The 22,366-nt window shown below is 34.4% G+C and overlaps 1 protein-coding gene across 4 annotated transcripts; it reads right to left on the reverse strand.

Annotated features, from left to right (window-relative positions):
• Positions 1 to 1,790: 1,790 nt before the first annotated feature.
• Positions 1,791 to 21,045, reverse strand: pfkfb4a (6-phosphofructo-2-kinase/fructose-2,6-biphosphatase 4a). Of its 4 annotated transcripts, none has more exons than XM_055184335.2 (14): positions 20,888 to 21,045; positions 15,246 to 15,362; positions 15,056 to 15,152; positions 14,743 to 14,809; positions 14,338 to 14,412; positions 14,188 to 14,244; positions 13,829 to 13,950; positions 12,440 to 12,647; positions 11,506 to 11,652; positions 11,325 to 11,429; positions 9,928 to 10,057; positions 7,563 to 7,625; positions 7,392 to 7,456; positions 1,791 to 3,835 (listed from the first exon to the last, which is right to left on the reverse strand). In XM_055184335.2, the coding sequence occupies exons 1-14, from the start codon at positions 20,934 to 20,936 to the stop codon at positions 3,776 to 3,778; spliced, it is 1,362 nt and encodes a 453-aa protein (XP_055040310.1). In that variant the 5' UTR covers positions 20,937 to 21,045; the 3' UTR covers positions 1,791 to 3,775. The 4 variants fall into 4 exon arrangements, with proteins under 4 accessions (XP_055040310.1, XP_055040309.1, XP_073732289.1 ...); XM_055184334.2 differs by lacking the exon at positions 20,888 to 21,045 and adding an exon at positions 17,558 to 17,863; XM_073876188.1 differs by lacking the exon at positions 1,791 to 3,835 and adding an exon at positions 4,946 to 5,640.
• Positions 21,046 to 22,366: the final 1,321 nt, after the last annotated feature.

Below are 22,366 nucleotides of genomic sequence, written 5' to 3' on the forward strand. Positions count from 1 at the left end.
CATCTTATCAAATGAGAAAAGATTAAATTTTAGATATATAAAAACACATTTCTTAATTTTTTGATTTATCTTTATAAACTACCTCCTAACAGCAACAAGCAGGTACGTCTCTGTGTTCAATAAAATTCACACACGTGTCAAGCATTGGAAATTTATACCGCTGACTTTTTAACAAGTCCATCCTGTGATTTTACAGCTTGCTATCTAAAATAAAAAACATGGCATATTTAACCTAAAATAAAAAAAATACTATAATGTACTCACCCTGATGTTTATCCTTTGAACACGCTTTTTCTGTATTTGCTAAGCAATCGAGCATAATTGTAGCCTGGCTCCGCCCTCCGACGTGCTTCCGCTTAATTTTCATTTCGCTTCAGCAGTACTGAAATGAATGTACGAGAGTCTGGTTGGACCAGGCTAGCATAATTGAGCTTCAAAAGCATCGTATGACAATAAAAGCAATCAATTAATATTTTGTGTTATATAGTCACGCTTTGTGAAGCCTCGCGACAGTTATCTATAATAACTCGATTAAATTGAACGCTATAATAATGGTAAACATCTGCTTTAGTTCACCGGGTGAGTTCATAGATGAATGCCGTTTGTCAATCCGAAGGCTCCAGCCTCCGGATATCGCATAGTATGCAGGCTGCATACGTCATCAATTCTGATTTATTTAAGTTAACTGAGCATTATATTTGCAAGTCTTGAGCATATTTCAATAATTTACGATTAACTAATAATAATAAATAGTCAACTTTATAATTGTTAATATTCTGAAATATTTGGTTGATGACGTTTGCAGCCTACAAATACGACCTCCGGAGGCTGCAGCCTTCCGATTGAGAAACGGCCGATTCCTGAGTGAATTGTTTACTTGAGTTGATTCATTCAAGTGAATCCAATTTTTAACCGCAGTCTGAATGATTCACACGTGAATAGAACTGATCTGGTTCAACTCATTGATTCAATCATGTTTTAGCATATTTCTACGTTTCTTACTGGATATTCGGTGTATTATTCACTCAGTTAAAAATAATAATGATTATAATAGTTATCTGTATAGTGATATTCATTTTATAGTTCTTTTATTCAGTGTACAGAACAGCTTAAATTTAATTCAGTTTTTCTGTATAATGTGAATATGCAAAATGTATAAAAGTCTACTTAAACATATAATGTATTGTTTAAATTTAGACATTTTCAAGTTAATCCAATATTACTTTTTGTAAGTTTTTAGCCGATTATTTAGGTTTGTAAACAATATGCTTTATAAACAATATGCTGTCTTCATAAATACTTCACACTTAGTATTTATCTAACACAGTTTAAATGTTTCAATACACCAAAATATTAGTGGATATATTTTAGAAAAAGGGTCCCTCACAAAAGGTTCATCATATTTGGGGGTGCTCTGATTTACAGTATCATACAGTAAAAATGATCACCTTTGTGTATCACAAAAAAAAGAAAGTCAGGTTTGACATTACTTGGTTTGATTTATTATATCAACATTCATAGCTGTGTCGAAAGTGTTAAAATAGCCTAGTTTAGGGGACTGTTTCACCGAATGGCGAATATTCATACATACCATGAAGGTTGTGCGAATGGAGGTTTGCATCTGCTTTAGAAATATGGTTTGTGTCTTTGATAGTAGATGAACTGGAAGATTTTTATAATATGATATCATCTTTGATCACTGTTACATAAGGCCTCCAGGGGCTTATAGCTGAAATCAATCTCTTGTTTATTGTACTGTATCAGTCCATTAAAACTATTACACAGATAAAATCACCACAAATGTTTTATTCAAAGACATGGCATTACAACACATACAAATGAATCATCATTTTCAACACATTCCAGAAATTCTGGACATCAGTTTTGGTATTAACCATTAAAACTAGATTATCTGGCTCTTACACAAATTACTTTGTGATCCAATTATACTTTAAAATACAATTCAGATCAATGACTTATAATCTGTAATTGTGGTAACATCTAACATCCTAAATCATATTTTGTACATATTTCTGTATTTGTTGCACCAAACAATCATAATAATACATGATTCATATTTCAAAAATCCAATTTTAAATGATGATCTTAAGTTTACACTATATTACAGTGTGCTTTGGACATTGTTTGAGGTAACATTGGAGGTAACAATATATCATACCGGTCAAATTGGATAGCAACATTGGACAGCCTCAGATAAATCGTATCATTTTAGGTAATACTAGAGAATTGTCAGTTATTTTATAAGCTGGAGAGAAAGTTGCTATAAACTTTTTAAGGGCACATATTATGTTCATTTTCGAAAATGTAAGTCTTAGGTGTGTCTGTGAAGTTTTATGTCAAAATACCCCACAGATCATTCGTTATAGCGTGTCAAAAAGTGCTGTTTCATGTGTGTACCTTTAAATGCAAACTCACTTCCTTACCAACAGTCAGTGAGCGCTTTTGGTTAACATAGATGTGATTCCTGTGAATACAGACGGAGACAATAGTATATTTAACGTGCTAACAGACACATTTAGAAAGCTTTGTGTAAAATTACCAGTCAGTCAGTTGCTGTGGGCGGAGCTTTGTCAGTGTGACATCACATTAACAAGAGAATCAGAACAGCATATCTAATAAGACTGCTTTGGTTTAATGGATTTTTTTTATTGTAGGGTGTGTTTTGTTTACACACTGCCAACACACATTTATGTCCAAACACCTTGTAAAAGTGGATTTTGCATAATAGGTGCCCTTTAATGGTCCCTGAAAAGCTATTTATTGTTTTTAATACTTAAACCAAGTTTATAATTTTGTTACAACATTTGACAATATAAGAAACATCTAGATATTTTGAAATACAGTTGAAGTATACCTTAATTTCTCTGAACAAAAACTGACATGATATAAAATGACCTAATTGATCAACCATCAGTATTTCGTTCAAATAACACTTGAATTAATACAGTATACTGCCCTCCAAAGGCTAAGTGCAGTAACTACGCAAACACAAAAACTGAGAAAAAAGCCCTTAAAGTTTTTACACCAGGCAGTGAAACATGTTACTGCAATTTTGGCACGCATGTTTCTCTGAAATGGGACAAAATTGAACCAGGAGACTTTGTCACAAGACACATCAGATCTCACAAAGCCCATTTCAACCCTTAAATCAATTTTGACCAAATGCGTAGTTACTGCGCTTTGGCTTTGTAGGGCAGTATAGTCGTCTGATTTAAATGTCAAGCGATAAAGGTCAGTATTACATTTAAATCTTTAAAGCATATAAAATGTGAATAAATACATACACTCCATCAATCATCATATGAAGGAGGTGCATTTAAAACCGAAACCATTATAAAGTAAAACTGAATGTTATGTTCTTTGACACAATGAGTGTTTCTTTGTCACACACAAACATCTTGCACATATTTAGTCATCCATCCCTCAAAATAACAGAGAGATTAAATAAATCTGACAAAATTAGGGCTCAGATATCGGAGGAGCAGCAAAATAACAAACCTATACATTATTACCCATAGGTATAATGTATATACATTTAAATTTGTGTATATACATATATGCATATTAAATACAGATATACTCGATTTCCCGAACTCCAAAATCCGCCACACTATATACAACCAGCACATAACATACAGTACAGAAATGACTCTTTCAGTATTACAGAGCAAAAGTTGACCAGGCGACCGTCAGTGGAAGGCTAAGTTGAAACAGCGAAGCCGGTTTGGAGATGATACAGAGGAGTGACTGTAGGTCAAAGATGAGGTGGGACAGTCTGCAAGGCATCTTCAGCTGTGCGATGTACATTAACATTCTAGGATAAGAACAGAAATGGATAAATTATTTATTTTTATGATAATAAAACTTTGTGAGAACTAAAATAGGAATATTAGAAACTATTTTTTATCTAAAAGGCTTAAACTTTTTTACTCTTAACTCATTCCCCGCCAGCCATTTTTTTAAAAAGTTGCCTGCCAGTGTTTTTTGTGATTTTCACAAAAGTTTACAAAATGCCTTCCAGGAAAAAAATTGTAAAAATATATGAACATACTACGGAGCCCCTAAGGGGACACGGAGCAAAAATTAAATCAAGTTTAGTTTAGTGCGCCCACGTGAAACTATCGCGTGCGCACGCGAAACTAAACTTTGAAAAAAATTCTGCACATGAAGGTTTTGCGTGAGCACATGAAACTAAACTTTAGATTTTTTTTACTCCAATGTCACAGTAACATACAAATATATCAAATAAAAGAACAGACCCTCTGCTTTTAAACAAACAACAAACAAACAAAATGAAAAAAAAAAATCATCCTATCTATATTTTTTCTGCTTATAAACTCTTAAATATGGGTATTTTTTAACAAAAAGCTGAAATAATTGCATTTACGTGAAGGAATTTTGTTAGAGATCACATTTAGAACGATAATCAAAACATACACAGAGTTTAAAATTAGTAAATAACATTTTGGCTTCGGTTTTTATAAATTGGGTAAGTGTGCCATCTAGTGGATAATCACGGTATTGCACATTATTGCGAGATAACTCTTCAATCAGGGAAAGGGTTAATGTAAAGGCACAAATACTCTGTAAAAAAACAAAAACTATTAATAAAATCACACATAGAGATTAAATGACATAGAAATGTGAGGTGATGTAAGCAAAAATCTGCTTATGTCATCAGAGAACGCTTTGTGCAAAACAATGAATAATTGCATTTTATGTCTTGTTGTTGTCCTTTGGCCTCAATGTTTATATCTTGTCAAAGTCCACATATATTACTGCCCTTTATTACTTCTAGTCTCTGCATATGTTGTTTATTATATCATGTTTTGAAAGATCATTGCAGTTATGTTTTAAAAATTGTTTAGTATCTGTCTTTAGTGACAGACTGAATTATGGGTGTATGAAAAGACAGAATTTCAAACACTATTTTAAATACATTTTATTAGCATCGCACATGAACATTACAACAGAGATTTTCCTCTGAGGAAGGTTTGTATCATGACATCCTGGTTTTGCATATGTAAAATTGTATTATAGTGTAAAAATGTTTTCTAAAATCTATAATACAGCTTAGCATTTTATATAAAAAAAACATCCCCTTTACTATAAATACTATACTATAACATCCAAAACCATTGGGTCTACTAGATTTCATCCAAACTTAAATTATAAATTCTTTTGCACTATAAATAAATAACACATTGTTACATATGCCATTGGAGTGATTGATATTTTAGCAGCAATTACAGTGCAACATAAATTTCAGTGTATGTTTGTAATAAAGTGCCGTATTAAATCTTAATTTTAATACTAAATGATGTCATTGAAGCCAAGGCTTTATACGCATAGTGGATTAGCAGACATGAACGTTATTCCTACCATACTAACCTTCACATTTAGTGTTAATCACCTATTAAAGTTATTTGCTGTATTGTAAAACAAAACACATTTCCTGAGCCAACAACAGTTTAGGAAATAAAGTAAATGCCTAGAAATCCTGAGAGAGTCAATACTAAGTGGGAATGATATAAACAGGAATAGAGACAGATAAAAATGTCACTGATGATTTGGCACTGTTAACAAAGCCTCTTCTGTCAGCCGTGACACATCTACGTTCTGTTTGAAGCAAACAAAGGGAGTGATGTCATACAGATGAGTGAGCGAGTGGGAAACATGACAACAAACAGGTGTAGCTCCCGAAATAACAACATGATGAGCCAAAACAATGACCAGAGCTGACCCCCTTATCACGTATAGGAAACATTTCTGTTATGTTGTTGGGGAATGGGGAACATTCATCAATGAGTCCACACTTTCTTTCTTCCATGTCACCATGGACCACAAAACCAGTCATAAGGGTCAATTTAAGATTGATTTATAAATAAATAAATAAATAAGCTTTCCGTTGATGTACGGCAGGGGTCTTCAACTACTTTTCTTCGGGGGCCAGATTTTAAAATTGTAAATATGACGCGGGCCAAACTTTTACCCCTATTTTTACTTTTAATATATTTTTTACTTTTACCATATATGTTTGTGTGTTGTTGTCGTTTTTGTTACTTTTGTTGTAGTATATTTGAAAAAAACATATTAAAAACATGCATTTTCAAAAAAAAGAAATTTAAAAGCCTTTAAATTACTGAAAACTCATATTTTCTTTATTAATATTTAAAAACAATTGCAGTTTAAGATGTAAGTGCCAAATGTTAATAGTAAAAGTGTAAAAGATCAACACTCCTAAACATATTTTGTTTATAACTGTTTAACTTTCATTATTTGTTACATGTCAAGTATTCACAATAGTCAGTCTTCTCCTAATGACTAAAATTGCACTACATGTTTTCTTTTTTAATATTTTATAGATATATAGGCTAAACAGCCTTTCCATTGTACATTACATACAGATATAACTGTCGGGAGTACGCCCCCTAGTGGCAGTCGTAATGAAAATGTAGTTTAATCATAAATCTGTCATGGGAGAGAACCTTTAATCTACGAAAATATGTTAATATTTACTTACCAGTAATTAAAGTATTCAAGTGTTACTAATAAAGTAAAACAAAAAATAAGTAATCATTTTAACTTTGCACACAGTTTTGATTGGAACACACTGAAATACATCACTTCCGGTCGCCGCGTCACATGCGGTGTAGTCGCATAAGTTTATTTTCTTTAAAGCATCCAAAGCTCGAATTGGATCAGATAATTACGCACCCGCAGATGGTTGGCACCCCACACAGCCCCTTTCTGTGTTGTCTTGTACAGTGTAAAGGTAAAGTAACCACGCTGAATTTAAATCAGACTATAGTCGTTTCTCAATAAGGCTGCAGCCTCCGGAGGTCGCATTTCCAGGCTGCATACGTCATTAAGTCTTATTTCAGAATTTTAACAATTATAAAGTTGACTATTATTCTTAGTTAATCGTAAATTGTTGTAATATGCTTATGATTTGTGAATGTAATGCTCATTTAACTTAAACTTAATGACGTATGCAGTCTGCATATGCGACCTCCGGAGGCTGCAGCCTTCCGATTGAGAAACGGCTAAAGGTGACCGGCGGGCCGGATAAAGATGATTGGCGGGCCGCACTTGGCCCGCGGGCCGCCAGTTGACTAGCCCTGATGTATGGTGTATTGTTAGGATATGAAAATATTTATTTAAAAATCTGGAATCTGATGGTGCAAAAAATCTAAATATTGAGAAATTTGCCTTGACACATTGATAAATACATTTGATATATTTATGCTACAAAATATCTTCACCTGCTACGTATGACTGGTTTTGTGGTCCAGGGTCACAAATGATAAGGAGTCTATCAAACCGTGAGTTAGTGAGTGTGTTTGTGTGATGAAGAGTATGTGTCTTACCGCTGGTCTGTCTCTATGTGTATTCACAGCTTCCACCTTCAAACAAACTGACTCCACTTTACAACCTGAAGACACACAAAAATTTACAGTCAGTCACTTAAAGCCTCACAATCAGATATATAAAATAAAAAACATGATTTTAATAGATTTATATAAAAAAATGCGTCTCACCATAGGCCACCGGTGTTAACTTCAATACTGTATGTAAAGGGCATTTCAGGTAGGGCAGTTCCTCTGTAGAAAACACAAGAAACAAAAATTACTCATACAAATACTGGATTAAACATGTGAAAGCTACACAATTATTTGAAAGCCACATAATTGAAAACTTAAGATCATGCAGCAGTAATGCAGCATGCTTCTGTTTACTGTATTGTTTCATATCATATTCTTTTTACCAGTGGCGGGCGGTGACTTCTTTTTCGAGGGCGTTCGATGCGAAGCTCGTCATATAACATATATTTAGCCCGTCATGTGCGTGGCTCGTCATTTCAAAATATGTGTTCGGCGCATTATGTAAGCCTATGTGCATCACGTGTCTTGTCAAAATAAGTGCCTGCTGCAGACGCGTCTAAAGGGTTTATGATAAAAGAGACACTCGCGTTTGCCAGATACTCGCTTAATCAAGTTAATGTTAAGTTAATGTCTTGCGAGTATTTTGTGAACATAAGTGCCTCTTTTATCATAAACGGTTTTGATGCGTGTGCAGCAGGCATGCATTTTAAAATGATGCATGATGCACATGGTTCACATGACGCAACGAACACATATTTTGACATGACGAGCAACACACATGAACAGTGTTGGGGGTAACGCATTACAAGTAACATGCATTACGTAATATATATTTTTCCGAAGTAACAAGAAACGTAACGCATTACTATATAAATGTACAAATTAATATTTTAGTTTTTTTAAAGTAATGCAAGTTACTTTTAAGTTTCATTAATTATATAAAAAAATTTATTTACTGAACTACACAGAACGTAGTCGTACAATTACGCACTCTATGCGGGAACAGTTTGAATCAGATACGGGGATGGCAGGCCAGAGCTTGAAATTTTTGCGATGGAAATTTGTAAAATTCCTGAATGCAGGACTTCATAAGAAAAAACCTGCAAGGCCTGAAAGAGATCAAGCCTCAGCCAACTAAAAAAAGCAACGCAAAATTAACTCAAGTATAACTTTCCATGACAAGTAACTAAGTAACACAATTAGTTACTTTTTGGAGAGTAATTAAATATTGTAATGCATTACTTTTAAAAGTAACTTGGTAACACTTTACAATAAGGTTCATTAGTTAACATTAGTTAATGTATTAACTAACATGAACAAACCATGAGCAATACATTTGTTACAGTATTTATTAATCTTTGTTAATGTTAGTTAATAGAAATAAAGCTTTATTTGCTTGTTCATGTTAGTTCACAGTGCATTAACTAATGTTAACAAAATTTTAATAAAAGTATTAGTAATTGTTGAAATTAGCATTAACAAGGATGAATAAAGTGCCGTTCATTATTAGTTCATGTTAATTAATGTAGTTAACTAATGTTAACTTATGAACCTTATTGTAAAGTGTTACCAGTAACTTTCCTCAACATTGCACATGACTCTACGAACACATTTTGAATTTGCGTCCCTCGAAAAAGAAGTCACCGGCCGCCACTGCAGTTTACAGGTAGTATATAGTGTGCAGTATGCTAGTATTGCGAACACAGTGTTAAATGGGACTTTTTTAAGATGTAAAATAAATCTTTGTTACCCCCAGAGTACCTATGTGAAGTTGAAGCTCGAAATACCATCTAGATAATTTATTATAACATGTTAAAATTGCCACTTTGTAGGTGTGAGCAAAATTCTTTAAAATGCAAATGAGCTGATCTCTGCACTAAATGGCAGTGTCGTGGTTGGATAGTGCAGATTAAGGGCCAGTATCCCCTTTTGGCATCACAATGGGAGCCACATTTCAATTACCTATTTTTTCACGTGCTTGTAGAGAATGGTTTACCAAAACTACGTTACTGGGTTAATCTTTTTCACATTTTCTAGGTTGATAGAAGCAATGGGGACCCAATTATAGCACTTAAACGCGGAAAAAGTAAGATTTTCATGATATGTTGCCTTTAAAGGTCCACTGTGTAGATTTTTAGCGGCATCTAGTGGTGAGACTGTGAATTGCAACCAATGGCTCAGTCCACAGCTCACCCTTCTCTTACGAAACGCATGGAGAAGCTACAGTAGTTGCCACAGGACAAACATGTCATCGTCTAAGACAACATAGTGACAAAACGCACTACTCTTAAAACATGGCGGCGACTCCCGTGTAAAGAGATCCGTGGTGTATCTAGATAGAAATGTCTCATTCTAAGGTAATATAAACAATACAGTTAATTTTGTAAGGTCTTTATTCACCACTGATAATATAGTTATGTATATCATATTGCATTTCTGTCAAGAGATCCTCTTAAAAGTTACACAATGCACCTTTAATCCTCAAGCAATGGTTATCATTTTTAAAGATCAGGTACATCACCTGCAGGTTTATCCAGAAAGTAGGCCAGCAGGCATCTCATGACAGCTTGATGACAAACAACCAGAACATTTTCCTGACGCTCCAACTCCATGATCACAGGTTCTAACCGCTGGACCAAGTCTTCATAAGACTATGTGTGGAGAGAGCAAGAAACACTATTATCTTACTTATATATATCACACAAGAGCTTAGTGGGTGGGGTCACAGTTTAATCAGCAATACACAGATCCCTGTTTACAACACATCTGTTCCTGTTTATTACATGCATCTCATCTTACAAATCTAATCACAGGTGATAAGGATCTTGTTCCCTTTATCAAATAGAACAGTGTGGAGCGTTAGGCCTGTCTCAGTCAACAGGACTTGCATTAAGACACATACACACACAACTGGACAGATGACAGTATAACTTGTATTAGTGTGTTTGTGTGAGCGTGCGTGTGTGTGTGTGTGTGTGTGTGTGTGTGTGTGTGTGTGTGTGTGTGTGTGTGTGTGTGTGTGTGTGTGTGTGTGTGTGTGTGTGTGTGTGTGTGTGTGTGCGTGTGTAGAAGCTCAGGTTAATGCTGTGCAAAGTGTTCAGATAGAGAAGAACAGCTCACAAAAAAAACATCAATGAAGCCCTTAAGGAACAACGTCAAGAAAACAGCTCAACAGATTGATTTGTTTACTACATTTAGGTGCATTAGGCCGGTAGCTTAACCCGATTATAATGGTTAAAAGAGAGGGCAGCAAAGGGTAACACCTAACATGCATTTAATAGAAATCAATACACCTCTGTAAACTAAAATTGATTGCAAAATAGAAAAGTGCTGGGCAAAGATTAATCGTAATTAACCGCATACAAAATAAAAGTGATTTTTTTTGCATAATATATGAGTGTGTGCTGTGTGTAATTATTATATTATATAAATACACAAACCTTAATGTATATTTGAAGAGTTTCGTTGCAAAACGAGATAACCACCGTTTTTTTTATTGTTCAGAAATCTCGTTTTTTTGGTTGTGCATTCCAATTAATTTAAATGCAACTGCAGTTGGTTTGTTTTGATTTAAACCTTCATAACTTAAAAAATACAGCTAAGTAGCACCATAAAACAAAATAATAACATGATAACATAATAATAAACATGTTTTGACAAAAATGTTAAAAAATGGATTTATCTCGTTTTGCAACGAAACTCTTCATTTGTATATATTCTGCATGATATATAAAAAAAATTATATATAAATAAAAAAATTCTGAAATATGTATGTGTGTGTGGTTAAATATACATAATAATTAAACACGGTACACACACGTATATTATGCAAAAAAAACACTTTTATTTTGTATGTGATTAATCATTGCCCAGCACTTTATTTTGAAAACCCCATCAGCTGCTTCAACATAGTCTCACCTCTCCTTTGGGATAGCGGTAGCGATATTTGTCCTGGTCACGTAATGCAAATTCCTGAGGATATTTCTGCTGTATCTCCTCATACATGAGCTCTTCACAAACACCCTAAACATACAAAACAACAAGATGATCAGAAACGTATCCGATAATTTTTTTACATTTTATATAAAGTGTTACTTACAGCATCTATCTCATTAAGAGCTTTCCACTGTTCGTATGGCACACCCAGAGCTTCTGCTGTCTGTATTGTCCTCTTCATCTGACTCGTCCACACCTTCAAATCACGAATATTCTGTGACTGGATAAACTGACCCATAGCCTTAGCAAACTGAAAAGAGAGAAAGACAGGAGGACAACAGAGGTTGAAAAATGCTTTTAAGTATCTAAAAGTCTGAAATGATATATCGGCAGAATTTAATGTACTACCACTTTAAAGGAAAACGCCACCTTTTTTTTCAATATTTTGCTATGTTATTGCCTCAACTTGGATGAATTGATGCATGCCAATCTTTTTTCAATGTGTGCACTTCATCTTTGCTCAGCGCGTCATGAATGTGTTAGCATTTAGCCTAGCCCAATTCATTCCTTAGGATCCAAACAGGGATTAATTTAGAAGCCACCAAACACTTCCATGTTTTCCCTATTTAAATACTGTTACATGAGTGTTTACTCAAGTAATTATGGTTGCACAAAATAAAACGGATAAAAAATGAGAACTATTTTGCATGGCGGAAGAGCACTTAGCATTTCAAACTCGGGCGCAGTAATATTGACAGAAGTTTCCCTGTTTAGATCCTAAGGAATGAATGAGGCTAGGCTAAATGCTAACACGATGCGCCGTACAAAGATTAAGTGCACGCAGTGAAAAAAGATAGGTATGTATTAATTCATAAAAGGTAAGAACATAGTAAAATATTGGAAAACATTGGTGTTTTCCTTTAAAGGAATAGTTCAGCAAAAAAATTCTGTCATTTTCTCTCCCTTGTGGTTGCTATCATTTATCAAAATATCTTGTTTTTTTATCAGAAAAAAAGAAACTCAAATAGGTTTAGAACAACATGAGGGTGAGTAAATGATAACATTTTATTTTTTGGGGGTAAACTTTTTTATCTCACCTCCTTTCCCCGGGCCGAAAGCCCTGAATCACCTCCGATCCGACCTTTGAGATTCAGGTCACTCTCTCCGTGCCGGCACAGGTAGATGGAGCGGGGTGTGATGTGGATGTTCATGAGGTAATAAACTATTCGGCTCTGTATGTGGTCCTGGACTCGGTTCACAAGGTACCGCCGTCCGACATCAATTATCTTAATAAAGGAAAGATCCCTGAATTGAACCAGAAGTTAAGAAGAAAAGATTTCAACATGGTAAAAAAGCTATACATAATTAATCTTAAAATAATAGGGTGATTCTCACGAAACCATTGAAACACCACGGCACTAATGATTTTAGCTTTAAAATGTGTAATATAGTAACATTAAAAAGCATCAGAATTAACACAATACTGTGTTCTACCTTGCAAAAAGTGATTTCAACATAAGAATTTATAATTGTAAATGTTATCTCATTTTCTGCTGAAATTCTCATTACCGCAATGTGTCCGGCTGTGTTTGAAAAAATAAATGGATGTTTTGCTAGACTACTTTAGATGACAGAAAAAATATTTACTGAATATTCATGTATAATAATAATGAAGAAAAATTAGGAAAATGATGTGTCCATGCCTGATGTTCTCATCCTCCGCAACACTTTTTGAGAACAGTTTAAGCACACATACAGAATTTTAATAAAGTTTGATTTTGAGTGACCAAGCAGGACCAGTTACTTCAAGATGGCTACCAGGTAAGATCATTAATTTGAAATATTGTCTTGTCAGAATGCTTACACGACATTTTGATTATCATTACCGCAACAGATGCGTATTAAATGTTAATTTAATTAATAGAAGCATAATACTTTGATTTAAATGCATGTGCAGAATCTCCAAATTATGTTCTTTCAGGTTTGTCATGTCATTTTGAAAATATGTCAGTGTTGATGTTTTCTGACTGTTGCGGTAATGAGATTTTTTAGGACTAATTTTTTCAATTATGCTACAAAAAGTGTTAAATGATAAGTAAAAGTTTTTAAATTAATGTTCCCATTTACTCCAGACTTTGTTTTTCAATGTCTGGTGGGAAAAAAAGTTAATTTAAGCAATTTTTACATTTTCATGCTTGACATTTTTAAAACCAAGTTTTCGTGAGAATCACCCAATAAGGTGTGGTTTCCCAGACAGGGCTTAAGCTTAGACAAAGACTAAAATGCATTTTTGAGCAGTCTAAACTAAAAAAAAAACATATATATATTTTAAAATATATCAGTGGCATTGTTTTGTCTCAAGATGCACACCAGTATGGTTAATTGGTAACGTTTGTATGTAATATAACTTAGACCTAATCCTGGCTTAATCTAAACCCAGTCTGGGAAACCACTCGTTTAGTTTATGCAAGCACTTTTATGTTTACCTGTCCAGCTCCTCATCCAGCGTCTGATAGGAGTTCTCATAACATTTAATTCTCTTCATGAAGTCTGCGACAGCATCTTCTGTGTTACAGTGCGTGTAGTCTGGACTGCCCAACTTCACTTGCTGAACACCAAGGCAACAAACACAACTCTTGTTAGAAAGGATGTAAATCAGAGAACCTAAACAGTATTGTGTTAGCACTGCAAAGGTCACGGATTCGATCCCCGGGATCACACATACTAATAATGTGTACAGATCAATGCATTTTGAATAAAAGCATCTGCAAATGCATAAATGCACATGTACATTTTTTAAGGCTTTATGTTGAACATTGCATAGATTTTCTGTTCTGATACTCACCACAATGTTCTCAGCAATAACATCTGGGTCTTCACATACAGATTCTACAAAGAAAACCTGAAAATATATATATTTTGGAAAAGGCACTTAAGTTAGAAACACACACACACATGAGAGAAACAAACACATTTGATAAATAAGACATGTCACCTTAAAACCATTCTGCTCTGCAAATCTTAGGATTGTCTCTCGTCGCTCTCTTGTTGTGTTTGTGGCATCAAAAACCTGAAGATTATAAAAAAAAAATTTAAAATGTATAAAATGTAAAGGATTAAATCAGCCAATAAGAAAAATGCAAAGCAGGGCCTCCATGACACTGGCTGACTTTTTATCTCTGTTTACAGAGTTTATGGCCGTCAAAGAGATAACCGTAGGATACTTTAAACAAATTTTACTTGTTAATATGGACATTTATATGGTGTATAACAAAAAATATCACTTAAAGCACCATTTAAATTGCAGCTAAGCAGAGATAATGTACTAGATGGCTTGAATTTAAACAGATTATGTGTACCCACATGTATTTTATTTGTGCTCAAATGATGTTTTCCTTACCGCTACTTGGCCACCTTCATCTGTGAGGTACTGTCTTACGTCATTGAGAGCTGTCAATGCACATTGTCTGGAACAAACATAAACTTTATATGAGCTTTAAATGGTATTAAAAATATTAGAAAGTTTGACAACCAGAACAATCAAATACACAACTCCTTTGAATTATGAATTGAAATGTTTGAAGTGCATAAGTTCAATAATTTATTTGTCTTCATTAAATTGTTTAAATTAATATTATATACTGTACATATAATGGCATAAAAGAAACACGACAATTAACCACCAGTCACCATTTAAAAAAAATGTATCTTACTTCCTGATTTGTAGGCCTTCTTCATTGTCCGGCCGAAAAAACTCAAAGGATTTGTAGATCTTCACACATTCTCGTCTGTACTGCCCAACATTAAACTCTGTGAAGGCAAAGCAGGAAGACAAACCAAGCTAAGGATCAACAAAGTTACTGTATTCAACACATCAAGGAAACAAACACTTATCTACTGTACCTTTTGTTGGAACGTCAATCCAGTTGAGGTAGCGTGTGAGTTTTTTGGAGATGTAGGTCTTTCCTCTGGCTGGTAGTCCCACGGTAACTATAAGCGTTGGGCAGTTGGTCATACATACTGAAAAAGAGAATAAACGCAATGACTCCATACCGTGAATGTGTAAACACATACTGTGGCCAAGCAAAGACACGAATCTTAGACATTTTATTGCCTTAATAAAATCATTAAGTTGTCATTGTAAAGCAGAGGTCATTTTAGTATCTACCCGTCAAATTGCATAACATCAGATCATACCAATGTCTATGTAGTCCTGTAGCCAGCTGCAAAAACATAGACGGTAAGTCGGTAAGTGTCCTAAGAACACGACTGACCAAATAGGAGTTAATTGTTAATCCGTCTTAAAGGGATAGTTCACCCTAAAATAGGAGTGCACGAGCATCGCCTCCGCTCCATCTGTGAAACTGCCCGCATTTTGACACTTTTCACATGTCTTTTATTAAAAAAAATATAAATTATATAGTCGCAGCTGCAGGGAAATGCCCTTAAAGTGATAGTTCACCCAAAAATGAAAATTTTGTCATCATTTACTCACTCTCATTTTGTTACAAAACTGTATACATTTCTTTGTTTTTAAGAACACAAATGAAGATATTTTAAGGAATGTTTGTAACCAAAGCGTTCATGAGCCCCATTCACTTCAATAGTAGGAAAAAAAGAACACCATGGAAGTGAATGGTGCTCAAAATATCTTCAAAATATCCTCAAAATATCTTCATTTGTGTTCATCAGAACAAAGAAAGGTATACAGTTTTGTAACAAAATGAGAGTTAGTAAATTATCACAAAATTTTCATTTTTGGGTGAACTATCCCTTTAAGTTCGTTTCGCGGCAGTCGCAACTGTACCGTTTTTTTTCTATTGAATACATGTGAAAAGTGGCAAAATGCGGCCGGCTCCACAGACGGAGCGGAGGCGATGCCCGTGCACTCCTGTCACTTTAAATCGTGGCTAATAATAACCTATGGTTAATTTAACTAAGGTTTGTAATGGACAGGTTATGTTACACACACAACAGCAAAAAAAACTGAAAGGACAACTGTACATACATTTAAAAATGTAAAATTTAAGAGCAAGCTGTTTCAGTGTAACCTAAAGAAAATAATGTTATTATTACACCGTATTTACACCGCATTTCATAAATGAAGATACAAAGAAGTGCATCAGGTTATTTTACCGTAACAGCGCAAGAAGAAAGCGCAAAGAGCAGTGTACCGTAATACTTAATGTATCCAAACGTTTAGGTCTAATACAAAAATAATTCAAATATATTAATCACCTAATGCATATGCTCAAGTAATGGTTATCAAAATGAATCAGTGTTGTTTTTTAAAAAGGCACTGGAGTCACGTGGTACCTGACACTTTCCTCTGCGCAATTTTGATAACTTTACTATTTTAGTATTTTTTATTAGATTTTTTTGTGTTTGTTTATTATATTAGTATTGCTTTTTTACAGAATTAAATGTTAATTTGTTTTCCAGGTATTTTTCTTTGAAAAGATTTGAATGGGTCCTTGAATGAAGGATTTGTCTTTTTGTGTCCAAATGCGCCCCCTAGAGAAAGCCATTAGTTTGCATATCAAACAGATCTATGAATTATAAACTTAATTATGTTATCCAATATTATTTCATGAACTCCATTCACTTCAATAGTAGGAAAAAAAGAATACCATGGAAGTGAATGGGGCTCATGAACTGTTTGGTTACAAACATTCCTCAAAATATCTTCATTCGTGTTCATCAGAACAAAGAAATGTATACAGTTTTGTAACAAAATGAGAGTTAGTAAATGATGACAAAATTTTCATTTTTGGGTGAACTATCCCTTTAAGTGCGTTTTGCGGCAGTTGCGACTGTGTAGTTGTTGTTTTTTTAATAGAAGACATGTGAAAAGTGTCAAAATGCGGGCGGTTTCACAGATGGAGCGGAGGCGATGCTCGTGCACTCCTGTCACTTTAAACTGTGGCTAATAATAACCTAGGTAACTTAAACTATGGTTAATTTAACTAAGGTTTGTAATGGACAGGTTATGTTACACATGCAACAGCAAAAAAACTGATAGGACAAGTGTATACATTTAAAAATTACAAATTTAAGAGCAAGCCGTTTCAACGTAACCTAAAGAAAATAACGTTATTATTACACCGCATTTCATAAATGAATATTTTTAAACCTCGATCTTCATCTATATTGCATCATATGTGTGAACGCGCTGACTCCAGCATCCTCGCATCCTTTCACGCGCACACACATACCCTTTCTCTGTTTAGTGTTTTTCTCCGCAAGGCCGTTCCTGCAGAATGGCACCCATATTTTCTTCAAGGGGTTCTGGGTGAGCTCTCGGGGTCGATCGTTGCCGCAACATTCGATGTTTGTCTCTATTAAACTCATTATCTTGCTCGAACATCCGATTCGGTGAAGCGTCCTCTCCGCGTACGGTCGTCTACGAGCATTAAAAAACAGGGAACTGAAACGTCACCGATAACTGATAAAGGACTGGCCTACCGTAACGGCGTAAAAATTAGCGCAAAATGGATACTTTACCGTAATCACAAGAGAAGACGTACAGTTCGTTACTCTACTGTAATAACACAAACTAAGCACACCCATTTCATTTACTGTGATGACACAAAAAGAAGCACACCCACACCCTGTTACTGTACCGTAATGACAAACAAAGAAGTGCATCAGGTTATTTTACCGTAACGGCGCAAGAAGAGGCGCAGAGAGAAGTGTACCGTAAAACTTAACATCTTCCCACGTTTGTTAGGTAATAATAATAATAAAATTATAAATTATAAATTAAAATATATGAATCACCTAATGCATATGATTAAAAAGTAATGGCTATTAAAATGAATCAGTGTTGTTTTTTAGAAAGGCACTGGAGTCACGTCACCTGACACTTCCTCTGCGTAATTTTGATAACTGTACTATTTTAGTATTTTTATTCGGGTTTTTTTTTTGTTTAATATATTAGTATTGTTTTTTAACGAATTAAATGTTCATTTGTTTTCCAGATATTATTCTTTGAAAATATTTGAATGGGTCTTTGAATGAAGGCTTTTTTGGTGTCCAAATGCGCCCCCTACAGAAAGCCATTAGTTTGCATATCAGACATGTTTATCAATTATAAACTGAATTTTGTTATCTAATATTAAAGTGCGTTTCTGTGTGTATGGGCTAGTTTTAAGTATTAATATATAACTAATAAAAATTTGGGTGAACTATGCATGCAAAACACTACTACCTGATGCAGCTTTTGTTAGAAGTGGCAAGTTTTAACTTGATGATCCGGTCTATTCATTATTATAGCTAAATGTTACTGTCAAAAATAATTTTTGAAGCAACTACGCCTATAAGTCAGTAACGCCTGATGCAGATTCTGCAAAGAGAGATGGCAGGTTTAAACTTGGACGATCTGGTCTGTTTAGATTTGTCACCACTAGGTCAGCAAAATCTAAGAATCCCCAGTCTACCTTGTAAAACCTGTTTGCCCAACAACAGGAGGAAGATAAAAATGTAAAACGTGTAATAAGCAGTTGCATTACATGCTACAGAGCGAAATTAGGTCAAAGGTCAAATTCAAAATAGGAGTGTAAATGATTTTAAACATTATTATGATACATAAACATAAATTTTTCTGAACAATATGATGGCACTTGTTTTATTTCCTAACAATTTATGTGGTTTTATTTCCATATAAACATAATATGCATTTTATTCCTTTTAAACATAAAATAAGCCAGTCAGTATATTATACACAAGCCATCCACTAGATGGCGATACATCCTCTTCCATTCAGCCCCTGTGAATTGTGGGTAAGGGATTTGACTCATGCTTTGTCCACAGCTTGATAACAGTGATTTGTGAGAGCAATACTTTATCTCTAACTAACCAGCTTCCATTGTCTTTAATCTCAAATGGGTTATTCTAAAGTAAAAAACAGATGAGATTAATGGCTTTTTGAGTATTTGCATACAACAACACTATGTGTGATGTCATCAGAGAACAGTGTTTATCAATACGTGTTAGCTTATTTTTGTAGATAGTTTAAACAAGACTGATGTCTTTTACTAAATATCTCATCTTGTGGGAAGTATTTTTCTCTCACAAACCACTGATATGCCCAAAAAATGTGACATGTTTAATGAATGTCCTTATCAAATATAAAATCACTTTATATACAGCGGATCCTGAAACTCCAGCAAGAGAAACAACAAAACCACTAAAGCCCTAAAATCATGCACGACTGAAAGTGTTACTACATATTACAAGCCTTTGCCCATCTATAAATTGCAACCTAATACAATTATTTTGCAACTTAATACTGATACACACATACATTATATTTATTAAAGCAAAAGGTTTCATGTATAAAAGGCATTTTTAAGATTTAGATGTGCAATATTTAAATCAATTCTGAATTAAATCCTTATTATGCCTTTTATTACTCGCCATTCAGATTCCCATTTCTCATGTGTTGCGAAACAATAGAAGGTGGGTATTAAATAAGTCCATGCCATTATCTGTCATGATTTATCAAACTTCCTGTAAACCAAATTACCATATCTTCCAGATGCTCCAAAGAAATTACTGTATTCGAAAGCTTGTTTTAACATGCCAGGCAACAGCTTTGGCCTAATGTAGTTACTTGCATATTCCAATATGCCAAACCATGTTTTTGTATGCTCTTGCTGTGGCTGTGTTTGTATAAACTAATTCTTTATGGGGCGGTTTCCTGAACAAGTCTTAAGTCCCAGACTAAAATGCATAATTAAGGTGTCTTTACTAAAAACAACTTGCAATGACATAACATTGTTTTGTCTCAAGATGAACACCACAAGTAATGTTTTTTTGTAAAGTTTGTTTGTAAAAACTACTTAAATGTCCTAAAATAACTAACGCCTAGTCCTGGATTAATCTAAACCCTGTCCAAGAAACTGCCCCATGTGTCACTCTTGTGCACACACAGCCATTCAATTACCAGCTCAGATTGTAGTCTTTACAACAAACCCTTAATTTTATAGTCATTTACACAAACCCATAAGATTCTCTTTACAAGGCAACAGCAGTAGCATTCATTGTATCTCCTTAAATAACTTTAAAAATAATAAAACGATTGTGAGTTTTCTGGGTCGTAGTATTCTATTTTTACCACCATGCCAATAACCCAAAGCCAAGGTTTGACCTCAGCTGTCTCACAGTAGTGCACATCCTGAATGACATACCCAACAAACACTAACGACTACAAAATTCTCAAAGCAATGAAATCAACTATACGTGCACATGCATTTCGATGCATGCATCTCATTCATTCACAAGCATTATACAGAACACTTCAGCTTTTTAACTGTACACCAAATTCATGGCTTGCAGATTAAATATAATAACGTGCAAGCATAGATAATGAGTTTCGAGTACGCTGCAAATATGATGTAACAGCTCAAATAAACGACTCGTGGACACTAGAGTCGCATGCACACGCGCCTACGTGACAGACTCTTGTTTACTTCTTCGCGTACACAATCCGAGACTCTTCCGCCAAAACACAGACATACTCCAGCAAAACATCATATCCTTACCTCTCCTATCCACAATCTGCGCGTTTCTTGATCTGCCAACACCCCTCATCGTCCGTGGTTTGCGTGTTAGTGCTTTATTTTGATGCGCGACCCGCGGTGTGGAAAGCAGAAGTATGTAAAACCGTCAGCGCACACGCCCACTGATTGACATGGAGCGGAGCCAATCGCTGTGAATGAGAGATAAAGGGTCACGCCCACTTTTTATTAAGGGAATTAGGGGAAAGTTTTTGTTTATACTGTTGCGCGTGTAAGAGTAGGCTATATTACACAGTGTGTCCACATCGTCTCATCCGCTGCAAATATAATTATAATACATCAAATATTTAATGTTTAAACAATTACGAAATTATTTTATGTGTGTTTTGGGTCTTATTTCTACGGAAGCATCAGACAGATATCAATCTGCACATTTTTTTAGTGTATTGATTATCATTGATTTACTACAGTAACCATGTCTGTTTTGTAGTAAAACCATGGTAAATTTATATTTTTAAGGTAGATATTTGACCAAACCTATCTAAAGTCAAATTCAAAAATTAAATATAAATGTTTTATTTTTTTTATTTAAAAAATACATATCTGCCATTTTGTATGTTTTTTTAATGTATCTATCTATATAAACTTATATATAAATGTTATATCCTTGTAAAAATCAAATCCTTGTAAGTTTGTAAAGATAAAAGTCACTGTATAGCATGCCATGAAAGTGCTTTAAATGTTGAGAAACTGTTAAAATCTCATTTACAAAGGCCTACATGACAAGATAGGTGTTTTAATTACTGTCTATTCAGAAGACATTTACATCTACATTAAGAATACATTGACCTGCTGGATGCAGAACAACTTCCACATTCTGTAACATATTTAGCACGTATGATGTAACACGTTGGTCACGTAGCCATGTAGCATAGGAAACATCACGGTAAAACATGTGCTGTGGATAAAAGCCAAGTAAAGCCAAAGTTCACATAATAGTTATTTATTCATAAAACATGAATGGAAAATTGTGCGAACAGTTGTAACTGAATATCCTGACCTTTCTGATTCTTTCTGGAACATATTTTATAAAGGCCATAGTGATTAGTGACCCTACCCCTGTCATCTTCTTCAGATGTCTATATGTAGCCATACTGGCTCTGGCTCTCATTGTCTGGGTTTATTGTGTTTATTGTGTATGTTCTATTGTGTTTTACTGAAAAAGGGAATAGACTAGAATAAAATAAATAATAATCTCCTATTTATCTGTACAAAAAACAATCATCACTGCCACTGGCCTCAAAAACTACCAAATCAATAGTACATTTACGCATGGTAGACGCTTTTATCCAAAGCAACTTAAAATACATTAGAAGGTATACATTTTTATCAGTGGGTTCGATGACCTTTTGAGCTGCTATACATTTTTAACATTGTAATGGCATTAGACAGTCAAATATCAAACTAGTGATATCTGCAAACAAGTAGTTTAGCGCTATAGTT

Source organism: Misgurnus anguillicaudatus, chromosome 14 (genome assembly GCF_027580225.2).
Source record: "Misgurnus anguillicaudatus chromosome 14, ASM2758022v2, whole genome shotgun sequence".
NCBI classification, from domain to species: domain Eukaryota; kingdom Metazoa; phylum Chordata; class Actinopteri; order Cypriniformes; family Cobitidae; genus Misgurnus; species Misgurnus anguillicaudatus.